The sequence below is a fragment of the Leptinotarsa decemlineata genome, unplaced genomic scaffold (assembly GCF_025532065.1).
Source record: "Leptinotarsa decemlineata unplaced genomic scaffold, Ldec_3_MD MMD2_tig00026299_RagTag_RagTag, whole genome shotgun sequence".
Lineage (NCBI taxonomy): Eukaryota > Metazoa > Arthropoda > Insecta > Coleoptera > Chrysomelidae > Leptinotarsa > Leptinotarsa decemlineata.
The window spans coordinates 182,737-200,422 of NW_027412676.1; the positions used below are offsets into that span (position 1 = coordinate 182,737).

General features: G+C 34.8%; 1 protein-coding gene across 1 annotated transcript; it reads left to right on the forward strand.

The window, feature by feature from the left end:
* The first annotated feature begins 8,519 nt into the window (after positions 1 to 8,519).
* On the forward strand, positions 8,520 to 17,620 carry LOC141484937 (ejaculatory bulb-specific protein 3-like). The gene is made up of 2 exons (XM_074180641.1): positions 8,520 to 8,749; positions 17,420 to 17,620. The coding sequence occupies exons 1-2, from the start codon at positions 8,563 to 8,565 to the stop codon at positions 17,614 to 17,616; spliced, it is 384 nt and encodes a 127-aa protein (XP_074036742.1). The 5' UTR covers positions 8,520 to 8,562; the 3' UTR covers positions 17,617 to 17,620.
* The last annotated feature ends 66 nt before the right edge of the window (positions 17,621 to 17,686 follow it).

A 17,686-nucleotide genomic window follows, 5' to 3' on the forward strand; every position in this document is an offset into this window, starting at 1 on the left:
TACAATATATTGCTTTGCTGGCTACAGCACACTTGTCTCGTCATTCCATTTGGATTCCAGGACATCAACTACGGAGGCACATCTTTACCGACAGCAGGAGGTTGCATATCTTATTGAGGATCTAGAAGTGATTTCGAATTGGGGTGAGAGAAACCAGGTTCAATTCAATGCCACATAAACCCAGGTATCGGTTTTCTCCAAGAAGATAAATGTCTCCGAACTGGATATAATAATGTTAGGTCAGACAATTCCGCTTTCTGCTTCGATAAGTTTATTGGGGGTTGAAATAGACACCAATATGTCTTGGCACAATCATGTCACTGGAATTACCGAATCAGAAAACCGTACCCACTTCATCAACTATTGATGCTGTATAAAGCTCAGATCACTCTTTGGAGTGTTGTTCTCATATATGGAGCTCTGCAATCAAACATACCCTGAAGTTTCTGAATTCCATCCAGAAAAGAGCCATCCGCCTGATTGGAGACGCGAACATCACGTGCACCCTTGATAGCCTGGAACATGAAAGAAAGGTTGGAGAATTGTCTGTCTTCCACAGATACTTTCACGGAAGGTATTGAAGTGACTTGGCATATTTGATTCAACCAAGAGCGATACATATCAGAAATACGCGACGAACTGTGGCCGCTCGTCTTTTGAGGTTCAACTCAGTGCACGTGAGGACTCTTTCATCTGGAGAACTACGTTTATGTGGAATAAACTTCTTGAGAACGTTTTCACAAATGAACTCAATCTCCAATGATTCAAATCCAATATGAATTACTACTTTCGCACAAGCACTGCTCTGAGAGCACCTTAAGGATTTTCCTGTAGTGCTTGTGTTTTGTCCCTAAAAAAAAGTGCAATTATCCAAAAAGTAGTTATGATTTTTTTATTTTAAAGAAGGCGTTAATGAAACATTTTCTAGATGGATCTTTCTCATAGTTCTGGCAAGTCTACCGAAGATACAATTCGGACCAACTCATTCACAAGGCTAGATGTGTTTTCTAAACCTATGTAGTTTACATCTATAATTTTCAATGTGCACCCCTGCTCTCCACGTTTCAAATTTCTGGGTCACAGATTTTATCCTTCATGTGATATTGTGCTTCACAGTTATCACACAGTTTACCAGATTGGTTTGAAAAATGTAAAAAATGAGCTGTTTATATGAGAACCTTTCGTCACTGTTCACAGTTCTCATGCTAGACTTTCCTATTTCTGGCGTTCAATAGCATCCAAAAATTTTGTGTCATGTATCGGCCTCAACAATTTTAAACAATATTCATTCAATGTTTGAGAAACAAAGGTTTTGGCTCTCTATTCCTTGATCAGTGTACAAAAGAATTGGAGAATCTTCCTAATAAAGAGAAATTTATATATTTGTACGCATAAAAATGGAGAAGTAAAAAGCTAAAATATTTCTCTAACAAAAATCATCTTGCCCTAAAATTCTGTTTGAGCAACACTACTTTTTTCTGATCTTCGGAATCAGATGTTCGTATCGTGTTCGTTGAAACGAGTTTCAAAAGCTTGTTTCGTCTGACCGATATAATTTTATTATAGTCCTCAAGACTCATTTGGAAAATTTACAACTTTCAAGTTTCCATTATCCTGTCTTTGGATTACTTAAAACTTGTTAGTTAAGGAGAAAAAACAATTTAAAATTCTGTTCTTATGTTCATTTCTTCAAATAATGAATCACTATCTATTTGAAATGTTGAAAATTTTCGAAGACTCCTAAATTTATCTTTCCCAATTAACTTATGTGTTTGGGAGATACTCATCAGTTTTAGGTTGAACGATCGAAGATAAAATTCAAATGAACGTTTGGTCTCATAACAAAATTGAGTTTCGCCGTAACATTATTTATTCAACATTCCAGAAATTACTTCTTTTTTTGTAGGCCTTTTAATATTTAGGTAATTTTTATCGTTCTCGGCTAATTAATTTTTCATGCATACGCAAAGTGCGTCTTAACATAAATGCAGTAATATATTCATAGTTGACATAGAAAAACCTATTTGCCGTGTCTACACCACGTTTATGGATCTCTAATAGCACTCATTGTGTCACTGACTATGTTTCACAATTATCAATAGTTTAAGATCTAAATGACATCGGAAGCCATTAAGCCGTTGAACTAAACTGAATTTGATTGCCATAAACAGTTATCGACAGGTAGATACAATAACGAATTCCATCACGAAGCAAGATACGCACAGGATGTATTTTTGCAATTCAGAATCAGAACCGAATATTTTGAAATTTCTGACATGTTTTCAGCTATCAGAGTTATTTTTCAACCAACAATTTCATTCGAAATACAATTTGCAAAAACTTTAGCAACTTTAAAACAGATTAATTATTTAATTTCAATTTAATGCAGGGAAGGTAGAAAATTCGGTATATACTAATAAAACTATGTAGGAGAATATATAGAGTATTTTTATAGAGGTATAGAACTTAATTTGAATATGACTTTTGCTATATGACTGCCACGACTGCCTCTGACGAAGTCAAATCTGGATGTCCAATTTTCGATAACTTTTTCCTACATTTGTGGCCGTATATCAGCAATAACGCGGCGAATGCTGTTTTGCAAGTGATCAATCATTTCGGGCTTATCAGCGTAGACTAGCGATTATACATATCCCCACAGAAAATAGTCTAGCGTCGTTAAATCACACGATCTTGGAGGCCAATTCACGTGTTCGAAACATGAAACTATGCGATTACCAAACATTTCCTTCAATAAATCAGTTATGACACGAGCTGTGTGACATGTTGCGCCGTCTTGTTGAAACCACATGTCCTGCATATTATAGTTGCTCAACTGAAGAACGAAAAAGTCAGCAATCATGACTCTACAGAGGTCACAATTGTCTGTAACGTTCTGGCCAGTATCGTTTTTAAAGAAGTACAGACCAATGATTCCACCAACCCATAAAGCACACCAAACAGTCAGTTTTTCTAGATGAAACGGTGTCTCAGCATACACTTGGGGATTATCATAACTCCAAATACGGCAGTTTTGTTTATTGACGTATCCATTCGAACAAAAGTGAGCTTCATCGCTGAACAAAATTTGCTTATAGAAATCGGGATCAACGGCAATCTTGTTTTGGGCCCATTCTAGGTGCTAGGTGATCGTATGGTTTCAGTTCTTGCACGAGTTGGATTTTATAAGCACGCAAACCAAGATATTTCCGCAAACTTTTCCTGTGCACAATGGCGGATAGACTAATTCGGGTCTTTCCCTACTCCACCCTCTACAGCGGCAATGATTTCTTCTGTACACACTGTACGACGTCTCTGAGTATTATCATTTAGAGTAAACGTAGTGCGAAAACGTTCATTAATAAATCAAATTAATTGCTATGAGGAACTGAACCTTGATTCTCGAAATAAATTTGCACAATTTGGAAGCGTTGTTCAGGCGTCAATCTATTCATTCATGTTGAAATGCCGAACCAAAAAATAATCTGTTTAAAATCTGTTTTTCCGGTTAATCAGCTGTCGCCCCCATACAAACGACAACTCTCAGAAGTTGAGAAACTTGTTCGAGGACTAATGAGGTCTTACCTTTTAACGTGTGATTCCTAACACGATTCTTGAACATCTGACAAAATGACCGCCAGTTGAAAAAGTGTTGCCAACTTGAAGTTCTATACCTCTATAAAAAAACATTCTTCATTACTCATCAACAAATCTATTTTCCAGCAACAAAATTTCACACAATATAGGTATAGACTGTCATCTATCAGATAGATATGATAAGAATTCCAAAACATTAACTATCAAAGCCTATAATATGTAGAATGAGTTATGAGAAAGTTTATAAAAAGACAATCAAACACTGATGAAACAATTAATTTCCTTACTACCTTATTTCAATAATTTCAACGAAAATAATAACGATCGCAGAACACATAATTATTTCTATAAAAAACGTGAGAGTGAATTTATTGTTAAAAGTAAATTCATCTTTAACCAATTATTCTAACAAACTTTGATATTGTTTTTCATTCAATACTTCACTAGTGAAATCTATCGTTGTCAAAGATTTGAATATTTCAAATAACTTATGAAATGAAATGTTGGAGTGAAAAAGGATGTTACTCACAATTCATATAGGATTATTTGGAAAATATGAATCAGTCAGCAGAATGTTTCACAATGTGCTTGTGACTTCAAGCAGGACCGGATTTGAAAGTCTGGAGGCCCTGGGACAACGAAGGAGTGGAGGCCTTTTGAAACATTTTTTTAAGTTGAATTTTCAACTTCCTGCCAAAATTGAAAATTTTCAAAAAACGGAAAGCGGAGATCCAAAAGGTAGTGTCATTCAAACATTTCCATTCAAATGATTTCGTCAAATAATTTTGAGCTCGAAGAAGCGAGAAGTTGTAAGGATGACCTGCAGGGCCAATTATTTTTCAGATTTAGTTTCACTTAATTTATTTCTCTTTAACTCATGGGTAACACATGAGAAAAGTATTGCCACTGAAATGCTTGATCAAATCAAAATTTAATAAATTGATGAATGTAGCCGTTACTATGTAGGAAATGATTATGAATGAAAAAGAATTGAAACTTTCTATGTTTTTTACTACTTTTATTATTTGTAACTAACGTTACTGCAGTTCAATGTATAAGTTTGAAAATGTCCTTATAGGATGAAAATGCAGTAACGTTAGTTACAAATAAAAGTGGTTAAAACATAGAAAGTTTTAATTCTCTTTTCTTCACAAAAATTAATAATAACTGGAAACTTGCAATCAGGGCTTTCTGATATATCGATAACAATATTATCATGTTCGTGTAAGTATTCTCAGCAAAAATGCAAAAAAAAATATTCGGGAGAAAAAACCTAGCCCCGCCTACCCTCCCCTAAATCCGGCCCTGACTTCAAGTAGTGATTTTTTTTGTCCTAAAAATACAGGAGTGATAAAACAGCTTCAATCAGAAATATCTGAAAAGTCTCAATGCACAGGAAGTACAATGTTACTATTGAATACCGCCAAAAGTTAGTTCATGTTTGATTACCATGGCTTCAAGTCCAACATCATACAGATTATTTTTCATAGAAGTTGTTCAGAAGTGGAAGTTACACACAGATTCAAAGTCACGGCCCCCTATTTAAATTGTTATTTGCTATTTATTCGAGTTACTTCTATATAATTAATTTTTACTGAATTACTACATATACGAAGAACCCACAGTCAAATTACTGTGATATAATTTATTTCGAAAGGAATTGTGTTATTAGAATTCACTTTTATGTTGTAGTAATTTCTAACAGCATTCAAAAATTTCGCAACTATGTAACAAAAGGCATAGACATTACTTATGATGATGTGTATATAGAAAAACTCTGAATTAGAGTATGGAAATCTTACTCCAAATCATTATGATCATGAAGGATAAAGAAAACCAATTCCTACTACGTCCAATTTCTACTACGATTTTCATTTGCTACGACTGGTTTCAAGTAAACTTGAAAACGCTTCAATAAACCGAAACCGGTCGTAACCTGTATTCAATAAACAGTTTACTCGTAAGTTCATTTGAGCTTACTTGAAAATAGTTCAATAAACCGAAACCGGTCGTAACAAATGAAAATCATAGTTAAAATTGAACAAAAGTTGTTTCTTCTATTCTATATTCAATATGAATTTCTACAATATGAGTAAGTCATCATTCGAACATAATGAACATGCTTCGAATAAATAAACTTTATCAAAATATATCGAATTCATTAAAAATAACCATTGGGAAAAATTAACGATTGTAAAATCAATACTTAAACAGTATAACTTTTCATAACATAGTTACAATTTTGCGGTTTGTCGCAATAATAATCAGTGGTTTGTAATAAATATGCGACGCCCACATGCGATGGGTCAAAAATAGGGTATCGCTATGCGCATACATCCAACAGAATAATAGGCTTATGATCATAGTGGTTTAGGACAAATGGGTGGTTCAGCCTAGCACCACTGATGATACCTTGGTGGGTCGAAACAGTGCTGTATAGTATAAGTCCATATAATTGCGTTGCAGGGAAAGCTGCACTGAAAGACAGAGGACGAATCTCGTTTGGCCGTTAAGGTCGAAGCTTGGGTTTGCAACTGACTTCCTTAGGGAAACTTGTTCAACTTTGATATTCATTTGTCTAACCCATAGAATGCGTCTACTAGTGGTTGATGAATTTTGTTATGAACAAATGGATACTTGAATACTGGGACATGACATGAACATGCATAATCTTACATTACTGTAAGTCAGCAGTACAGATGAACTCCCTTTCTACAATCGTCTTCCTAACTGCCCTTCAAAAGATTCAAATAGGATCAGGAATGTAATTAATGCAATTTTCCACACTATTTGCTAAGAAATAACGAAAAAAGTAATCAATCATTTAATTGAAATGTTTACCTGATTTCAGTTCTCTAACGAGTTTGTTCATTTTACAAAAAATCATCAGGTACGGAGAACGTGTATCTTCCAGAGGTAAAAGTTCGTGGAAATATAACTCACCATCAAAATTTGATATCATTTTCTAGAATTTATTTTGAAAGTGAATCTGGAATAAATCAATACAATTGCAATGTATCATCCCGTGTGTTTGTAGTTGAGACAAGATATTGTTGATTAGAAGTTAAATAGTATTTGGGACCTGTATTTGGATGTTCAATAATTACGTCAGAAAAAAATTGAAAAAACGTTAAGGTACTCTATGTAAATTGAGACAGTTGGTATAGTGAAAAACGTTTAAATATAATTATTGTTTCTCAACCTCATTCGGCTCTCAGCTAAGGAAACTTCCACAGCCGATTCAAGGATTGTTTTCGTATTCGTCACACTTCACACCCAAAACGTAGAATTAATCTTTCAGTCTGACATTTACCAAAAATATATAAAGCTCACGATATTTACCTTCCTGAATCTGATTCCATAAAAATGTGAAAACATTTAAAAATCGTGTAATACAGGATATAAAAATCCTCTATACTTTAATATTTGAGTTGACATAGAAATATTAAATTTTTATCTAAGATTGTAAATAAACATTTATTCTGCGGTTGTCTACGGAACCTGAAAATAACATAAAATATTCCATATTCACTTTTAGTTTTATTTGCAAGAATACGAAATACAAATATGGGTTGTTGAGTTGAGGAGATGAACGAACTATTCGAAACATTATTTCATTGTTCATATACTATAGTGTTCAAGTGACAATGGAAGTCGTTCAGAATAGGTACAGTTTTTTTTAATATGACCTATCCAGGTTTTGATATCAGTATCATATATCACGATCTCCGATCTCCATTGAGTAGCAGATAAAGGTAAGTCTTAGATTTTTGTGTTTATTTCTAGACATTCCTAGTTCTCACCGACAATTCCAATACGAATATTATGGAAAATCGACAGAATAAAAGAAATTCTAATCGATGTCGATCAATAATTAAACAACAATAAATTGATGGATGTAACCGTTACTAGGTGTAGAAGATCATCAAGAAAAATGAAAATTAAAACTTTCTATGTTTTTATACCACTTATATTTGTAAATAACGTTACTGCAGTTTCGTCCTACATTTTCAAACGATTTCAGTTTATTGTATTGGTTAGCAAATGTCCCTGTAGGTCAAAATTGCAGTAACGTTAGGAACAAATACAAGTGTTATCCAAAATATAGAAAATTTTAATTCTGACTTTTCATGACTCAAACAACACTTTCCATAAAACGAAACTTAGGAATTACAATTCAGAACTAATTATATCGCATACATTGGTAACTATTTTTTTAAGTACCGTGGATTATATGTCAATTATTACTAGATATGTATTATATTTCTGCTAAGTACGGTGGATTATATGTCAATTATTAGTACACCAGCTGTTGAATAATTTTTGATCCTCAACGTTTCAGGATGAACTGGTTGTTGTCTCTCCACTACCAATGTCAGTTTCAGACAGTTAGGAAACTCCGAAAAGAACTGAAGAAATATCAGAAAAAAAATTAGGAAATTGATTGGGAATGATTGCTTCAGAAAACATTTACCTGTGTATCAACTCAACCTGTATTCGTTCATATTATATTAGGTAAAAAAATATTTCCAAACATAATGAGTAATCTCAGGTGTTTTCTACATTGTAAAGAAGAAAAACACTTTATTGTGGCAACAAACTGATATGTTCCACCTACAAGCAGAAAAAGAGATAATCAAACTCTTGATGACTTTGTCATCAAAATCGAATATCTATCAATTTAAAAGCATTATCAGCTATACTGGAACTCTTCAAACCATTATTCATCAGTAACGATAAGATTTCAATCAGATATTCCATTTTTGACAATCAGAGCTCTTGAAACTCTTCATGTGATGTCTATATTTTTGAACAAATATCAAGTTGCGCTAATCATTTTTAGCAATTACTTAGATAGCTACGCCACTGACTGTATATTTTTTATGTTATACAATTGCAAATATAAGAGCGCAAAGTATTACGATCCCTTCATTTAGTGTATCAGATATCATAACTAGCTGAAAAATGAAATGTTTAATTTTTTTTGTTTTTCTAGGAGTTCTTATTTTTACGGTTTCGACTGAAAAATATTCAACAAAATATGATAACGTCAACGTGGACGAAATTTTAAAAAGTGATAGGCTACTGAAAAATTATATGGATTGTCTTATGGACAGAGGACCTTGTACAACAGAAGGCAAAGAACTAAAAGGTGGGTCAATTATTCGATTGTTATATTAATTATACATATAGGAAACTGTCCTGATCAAACTTGATCAGTTTCTCATTCTGATTTCTCATAAAATCTTAACACTAGTCTACAGTTATTCTTATGAGATGCAATGCAACTATTGAGAGGTCTGAAAGTTTTTCCTACATATGTTTAAAGACAATACACGAAATTATGTATACTAAAAATGATTTTTGTTTATTCATTAATGGGGTTAGTATAGTTGAAATGTTGATTACAACTATAATTACTTAAGGTATTTGTTCTTGAATATGGTATAGAGTATTATATCGATGGAGATATTCTATTGAATTATTGTATTTTATTTTATTTTTCTCATTATTCTGCATGTTCTTCAAAGTATTTTTTCTATAAAAGATTTTTTTTTGATTCTCAAACGGATTTTGAATGAGAATCCTACTCTCAGAGAAGCTTTTGTTTTGTAGACTAGAATGTATAATTTCAACAAGTTCGTTTCGAAGATATTTTGTCATATTTATCCTAATTGAAGAGAACTGGCCGATACTTGATGAAAATCAATATTAAAAAACTAATCAATACAGTTTATTGTATGATTTTCACTATAAGGGTTTTACAAAAATCTCGACACGTGTTTCGCTATACAATAGCTTCTTCAAGCATGAACTTCAAGCTTAGGTTTATGCGACACGTGTTTCGCTATACAATAGCTTCTTCAAGCTTAGTTTTATGCTTAAAGAAGCTATTATATAGCGAAACACGTGTCGCGGTTTTTGTAAAACCCTTATAGTGAAAATCATACAATAAACTGTATTGATGATATTTATCCTAATTTTGTTGGAATAATAGAAATGAAAGTTTTTGAATCTACTGCTGAATATAGATTTTCTATACACATTCTGATGTGGTCTCATCAATTTCATATCTGTTTAAAAAAATCGTCGCACCTCTACGAACGACAACCCTCAGAAGTCGAAACTTGTGCGAGCTAAGGATTAACGAGGTCTTACCTTTTAACGTGTGATTCCTCACACCGGTTGGACGTAGCAAGTGAAAATCGATGTTCAGACTAGGGCTTAAACCACCGATCAACACGGCAGTCAATTCGAGTTAGTGAAGAAAACACCCACGTCGACCAACCATATCTACAAAAAGTTATTCAGTTATGGTTTTTTTCTTGATGGTGAATGGAATGTTTTGGTTGTAAGAATTGAATACATTCAAAATCTCTTCTTTGCTATCTGAATTTCACAACTTGACACTGTTCGTTTCCAAATCATTTTCAGAATAATCCCAAGTTAGTAAGGATTATGTCATCCACATATTATAATTATCCTGACGAAGGTAACTAAGATACTGAAAGCTTGATAAATATCAAAGAGTATACTTAACGGCTTGTGTTGTTGACATATTTCTTAACAAAAATCACAATCGGTTATCACAAACGTATTATACAAAAAAAGGGTATTGCTAGTCCAGATAGCGGGTAGAGAGAATTTCTATTTTGAAAAGGATGCTCTTTGGTGTATGACTTTCCGATGCAATTTCTGATTTTCGATGAAACAATAATTTAAGGAGACATTCTTCAGTTAACTGGTTATTTCTGGGATATAGATTTCAAGTTTATTTTCAGAGTGATCTGAAAGTAATATTTTCCGTTTCTTGCTTGATTAACAAATTCGGATTGTTAAACAAACGTTAACTAATCTGGCCATTATCGTCTTTTTATATGATTGGTTCTTGTTTTATATTTGAAGTTAAATCAGGTTTGATCTGAGGTGGAGCCCAAATATCAGTTGGCTAGGAGTTCTTTTTGTCGATATTCTCTTAGTGTTTTTGGTGTGTTGATAGAAATTGCGTGGCTGGTTCGATGTAATATCTGCAGGACACATCGTTTCCCTAAATGTTCAAACATTTGTTTAAACGAGGCCACTCGATTTTGGATTTGAATGATGTATCTTCAACAAAAGTCTTCACATTCGCCAGGAGTTTATTATGTATCATTGCCAGTGACTGAAAAATTCGGTAATCCGACGATATTGGACGATATTTTTGATTTCCGGCCAGTACAAATTTTCTCGGGTATTGAGTTGTTCCAATTGGCGTACTATTGCACCAGGTGGTAGGAGTAATTTGAACGCCAAGTACCAATCAAACTGAAAATAGGGGAATATCATTATATTCTGTCACAATAAACGTGAATACAGCCTAGTTTCAAGTACCCTAATACTGACTTAGCATTTTTCTTTAGTATGCATTTTGATGTGACTTATTATTTGAAAGAGCGCGAGGACTGTCCGGTCATGATACAAACTCGGTTTTCTTCTCCGGAACTCTCACATTTTTTCCATACGCAGGATTGTTGTTTTTGGCGAAGTTTTGAGCCACCACCAAAGAGGCATTCAAAGTTCGAAAGTAATAAATGTACTTCTGATTTCTTATTTTAAGTTATTAAACTTTTTCGGCGTTTTTTCGGCGATGTGAATAGTTGTGTACTGTTATAGCTGGCGCACACTGCGACAGGACGCCACAGCACGGGAACATGCCGGGACGGGAACATGACGTGAAGTTTCGTTTCTCTTTCTATAATTTCTCATGACAAGACGCACACTAAAGCAGACAATGGACAGGCGCATGTCAGCACAGGAACAGGACGCGCCTCTCCCATAAGAAACCATAAAAAGAGAAACGAAATTTCACGTCATGTTCCCGTCCCAGCCCGTTCTATCCTGTTGCACTGTGCATGGAACTTCAGCCGTTTGATTCAAATAGAAGCGTATTCTACATAGTTCAATTGGTGGAAAATTTTTATAATATTTTTTCCTACCATTCATGATTGTGAGCGTCAACTGATTGAAACCGCAATCTCACGCTGAACTTCAAAGTAGTTAACATTTTTATTTTCCTTTCTATACATCCCACACAGTTTCTTATTTTGGCGAAAATTATACTGTCTTGCCGTAGAACTCGTTGAGTTCACTAATGAGTTTCGGTTGGGTGTTCTTTGGCAACTTTTGTACCTTGAAATGATTCATGAAAATTTCAAAGCCTTGTTGAGCTACTTCATGCAGTAAAACATTATTTCGACTATATCGTCCTCAGTTGTCCTTAAACCGTCTAATTCAAACCTTCGTCGATGGTAGTCCCATTGTTCGATGCCAGGTTCAATATGAAGTGTCCCATATTGTTTACTCACCAAAATATTCCGGAAGAAGATAAGCCCAGTGACAGATGTCTTGATATATGGATTATATAAACGATCAGTTTCGTTTCTGACATGGTGGTGAACGGACGTGCCGATAGCGACCGTTCACAAAGAAGATACGCGGACATCATTGTTGGAGGTGGAACTCAGTTCGTGTTGTGTATGTCCGCCGTTATATAACGTGCAAGCAAAAGTTACAAAAGTTATAGTAAACATTGTTTTAGTGGTTTTAACTAAATAGTGCTCCCATTCACGCCGGTTGGAGGCCGGGGTGGACCGGATGTCCACGTGGGAGTGCTAAAGTGGAAGTAAAATTTAAGGACCCCTTTATTCACGCCGGTATCCAGGCCAGGGTGGTTCGGATAACCACGTAAAGGGGTCATATATGTGAATTCAAAAATCAGAAGGTCTCCCGAGAAGGAGGCGACCCAATAAATATATACGTAGTAAATCAAAATGTCTCCTGATTAGAAGGCGACATTTAAAAAACACATTGTTTTTTTTTATTGTAAAAAGTGTGACAAAAAAGGGGTGGCAGCATTGCTTCGAGCAAGACAGCTGCGCCCCTCCCGACGAAGCTTCTGTCAAATTGATGTCAATTTGATAGAAGGAGCCTGGACAAATGCGCCCGAGTGGGAAGCAACGTCCATATAATTAGAGAGAGAGAGAGAGAGAGAGAGAGATTATATAAACATTATGAGCTATGGAGTGAAACGATACCGCCACAATAAAACAGCACAATGAATCAAAATAACCTGTGAGGGCAATTTATTTTTAACAACTTACTTGTCCAGATATGATAATGGTCATGTAATTCGTATCATCAGCCACATGGTATTGACCAATTTTCAAGCGTCTGAAAATGAATACTTTTTCTTCAAGATGGTCCTTCGAATGAAAACAAATTGAAAAAGTAAACAATCCTTTTATGACAAGGTATGGTGATATTCAATTTGTTAATTAGAGCCACAGAAATGATTCAAAATTATCACTGAAAATAATTGTTTTCAAAGTAAGTATCAAATAAAGAACAAGTATTTGGAAGATTAGGTTTCACCTTCAACCCTTCAATAATGAAAAGAAAGTGTTTTTATTTTTTACACAAAGATGACTGTCAAATTGCGAGAAAGAAATATTTAGAATGGAAAGTATTGGATTCACTCACTTACTATCCCATATAAACTGTTCAAAATGTTGCCATTGTTATCTGTTCTCCAATAATTCCGTAACAATTAAAAAGCAATTGACCACCATTCAAGATCATCTATATCAGCGAAAATGGATTCAAGATATCCACAAAAACCCTAAGTTATTCAGTGATCTCTTCTGCCAATCCCTATATCCAGGAATCTCCTGTATTACTATCGGACAACTAAGACTCTATCTTAGAATAGCAGAGATAAACGAGGCTCCCCAAGGCACTCAGTTGCAAAGGCGACCCCGAAAGAGATCTATCTTCTGTCTTCCACTGTAGCTCTCGCTGCAAGGCAACTAGTTATGTTTGTGATCCAACACCAGACAGCACTGTTTTGACCCACCAGATCTCATCAGTGGTGCCAGACAAAACCACTTCCAAAAAACTACGAGTTTGAAAGTAGTAGCAGTGGAAACGTAAAACGACTGTCGTTCAACGGTCGATATCTGCAACTGATCGTCCCGGGGAGCCTCATTTATCTTCGATTATCGAGGATTCCGTCTTCTGTCGATCCCATAGTCGGCAAATTCGTACGGAGTGATATCATCATATTCACTTCCCATTAAGGATATATAGTTAAGTGGTTCAACCAAGCATCACTGATGAGACCTTGCTGGGTCGTAACAACGCTGTCTGATGTTGGATCACAAGTACAACTAGCTGCATTGCAATGGAAGACAGAAGACGAATCCCGTTCGGTTGTCGATATCGAAGCTCAGTTTTGCAACGGATCGCCTTGGGGAGCCTCATTTATCTTTGATATTCGAGGATATTCTGTCGATTCCATAAAGGGCATCTTCATAGGAGGAGATGCTATTAATTTCAGTTTCAGGATTGTCATAATCACATCTAATTAATATAGTGATGAGTGATGATAAATCTATTTCCACAACTCACGTGAGTAATAATAACACCAAACTCTTTCAACAATTCAAAAATTTGAATCCAAATCGAATTAGTAATTAAATGTAGATAATTTGTGTCTATGCCAATAGTGAAGAGCCCGTACTATCATCATCGATTGCATATAATTATTTTCTAGGACACTCGTAAAGAATGTTATTGATTCAAGCTAGAGTGTTCACTAAGAATATTTTTTCAAATAGTGAGCTATGTGCTTTGAATGAGTGATTATGTTCATAAATTTACCATGTTGACATTTCAATAAATTTTCAGTGTCGCTTCAAATCGGAGAGAATATTTTTAAATCAAAAGTTTTGGCTATAACGATTTTTTTATTCATAACATTTTACGTATTACTTATATGACGGGATATTCAAATTCTAGGTCATGCTTAGAGATCTCGGTACCATATAGAGTGTAGGTTAAACTCTGATAGAGTAGCGCACTCTTGGGTACTACCAAATGCTACTGAAAAATTGACTCCTTCTGTTTTGGTTCTCGAGATAAACCAGAAAAACAAAACACTTTGAATAATTCCTTTGTTGTGAATAATCTTCATTTGTTCATACTAGCTACTTTCACAGGGAGTCGTCCACTTGTGAGACTTGGGACACCCACATATTTCAAATGTGGATTTGTATTTTTGTAACAATTGAAAGAAGACTCATTCATGTTTATTTTTTATACTCAGGTTTATCTTTCAAAGACAGTCTAGTCTGAAAATGCATTCGTGCTCAGCATCACTATGACAGGTCGAAAGAACTCTGTTCAATTAGGTATTTGGTTTTTGGCTGTGATTTTAACAAATGAAACATAATGATCAGCGTTTTAGAAAAATGAATTGATAATTTGATTTCGTGAACCTTTTCTAATTGGAAGCTTATATCACCAAACGTTAATATATCAGTTTGTTTCTCCAATATTTTTTAATAATTCAAAAACACTTCGTTGTGAGATTTTCAATAAATAGTTTTACAAAAACGCAACACTTGTTTCGCTATAGAATAGCTTCTTCGCCTAAAAAAACGAGATAACTCTTTTGTAGAGATCCAGTTCAACATAACCAGAAAGTTCTCCTTTATCAGAATTGAGAAGTGTTTGAAACAAATCCTGTTTCATTGGAAAGTCTCACCCAAATTTTTGCAACCTCACTCCTACATATTCAAAAGCATTCAGCAAAAGGCTTCTTTGAAAAATCATTGGTATGTTTCATGTACATTCCGCTTTTTCAAATAAAAAAAGTAACGTATATATGCACTTGCTCTCAGCATGTTCAGTATATGCGACATTGACAAGACACCGATATTACTCTACACTACGGGGGAAATTGAATCCATTGTGAGAAATGAGAAGTGCCGAATGTATTGAAACTATTCTTTGGAGAAATGATGCCCTCCCCACTCTCTAATCTCAAGGTTATACCGGGCGGCACACGAAGGCAAAAATCTTGGCCGATAAATGCAGAAGTTTTTCTTGGTTCATTGTATCTGCTAAGGGTACATAATTTTTGGACTCAATCATCACTTACCCCACGGTGTGAGAAGTGATCATTGGTTAATCAATGCTTATCAATTTTAATTGTAAAGGCAAGTTTACAGATAATTTTGAGCCTAAATAGAATACATTTTTCTGTCCATCTTGGAACTATCACCATTTCGCTATAGCACTTCATAAAAACTAATTATGAATGTATTTGGTATTGCTTCATCGTGTGATACTCCGCAATTCAACATTATTATCAATGATGACGATGACTTCAACTACAGACAATGCAACAGAGGAGCAGAGACATCTCGTCATGTTCTATGCGCATATGTGGCACCGGTCCACAGAAGGCACGCAATTTAAGGTTATTGAAATGGGTGTCACGAATATACGTGTTGATTATTGTTATTCTTGCATTCTTGCATAAGTGTATGAAAGTGGCATGACCGTTGTGATCAGCTGTCGCAGTCACATTTCAAGTGACAGTATGTACAATATTAGTGGTATATGATATGTTGCAATATTTATGTTTGTTGTAGTCGCAAGTTGTAAAGTCAACATGCCAATGAAAATTATTCATAAAGGAAATATTTGCAATACACATTTATTCCAATATTCATATAATAAGCTGAAACTATTATTTACATTTTTTCTCACACAACTTACTAAACAGTCTGATTAAAAACATCTCTTCGAACGGGAGATGTTTTTACCATTTTGTGGAACAGTTTGTTCACCTACCTTCCTACTTTTTGACGAAAGACGGGAGAGTAGATAAAAATTCCAAGAATGACCAAAAAGTTTCAACCAACACTGGCATCCCACTCGGTCCGACGTGGATTTATAAAATGTTGCATAACATGCGGACTGACTGGATCGATAGTAGACAACAAGATGCAGAAGAGTATCTAGGTTTTCTTTTGAATGGACTCAATGACGAAATGTTTGAGTTAAATGAGTTGGTTAAATATTATATTAAAGATGAAAAACCTCTCGTTGACTCTGCTTTGAGCAATGATTCAAATAATATATGGAACATAATAGAATCGAAAAATAAAGGACATCCAACCAGAAGGATCGACTTCACCAATACACCGATAAGTGACATCTTCAGGGGACAACTAAAGTCGAGCATTCATCGAAACGTGGACCACATTACTGAGAATACTCAGGCTTTCCTCAGCCTGCCACTCAACATTGAGAAAGTGAAGACCGTCAGAGAAGCGCTTAAAGTTCTTGTCTCCAATAACATTTTAGAGGGAGTGACTTCGTCGAAAACAAACGAGAACGTCGAAGCGTGGGAGCAAATTACGCTCTGCAAACTTCCCGTTATCCTTATTTTGCATCTGAAGTATTTCGAATACAGCAACGACCGTTGCACGAAGATTATCAAGGCTTTTGATTTTGAATTCCACTTGAAGTTTGATTCGACTTTGATATCGTCGGAAACACAGTCTCCAACAGAGAAACAATACAAGTTATTCGCCGTCGTTTACCACGAAGGCAAAAATGCCAACTTTGGACACTACGTGACCGATGCCTTCCACGTCGGCTACAACTGCTGGATTAGGTACGACGATTCTTCGGTCAAGACCGTGCAAAAAGAAGACATATTGAAACCCCAGGGAACGCGAGTTCCTTATTTGCTGTTCTATTGGAAAAGCGATATGATACTATCTAAATAAGGTTGCTACTTTCACGTAGAGTTCAGCGTCTGGAATCTTACAGAATTTCTCGTTTTAGTTTTTATTGAATTTGATATTTTTTTTTGGTTTTTTTGAATTTTTTTATTCTTTCATTAGTGATAGGTATTGTTCGATTTTTAATGATATATGTATTTCATTTATTCAAATAAAGCATTAATTTATTGATATTTTGATTGCAGAACATCTTCCGGACGCTCTGAAAACCGAATGTTCAAAATGTAGTGACAAACAGAAAGAAACCACGAAAAAAGTGATAAAATTCCTCATCAAAAATAAAAGACCAATGTTTGATGAGCTCGTCGCCAAATATGATCCTGAAAATATTTACAAAAAAAAGTACAAGGATGAGCTAGCTAAGGAGGGTATCACTTTGTAATTTGTGTTTTTTATTTTCTCTTACCATATCCGTGGTATTACATGGAATACTAAATGATGTAGAAAGCTGT

What these genes read in the sequence shown, in the direction of transcription:
- LOC141484937 (XM_074180641.1), top strand. Translation starts at nt 8,563, where the DNA reads ATGAAATGTTTAATTTTTTTTGTTTTTCTAGGAGTTCTTATTTTTACG. An exon ending in AGAAGGCAAAGAACTAAAAG is followed by an intron (nt 8,750 to 17,419) that starts GTGGGTCAATTA and finishes TTTTGATTGCAG; the next exon opens with AACATCTTCCGGACGCTCTG.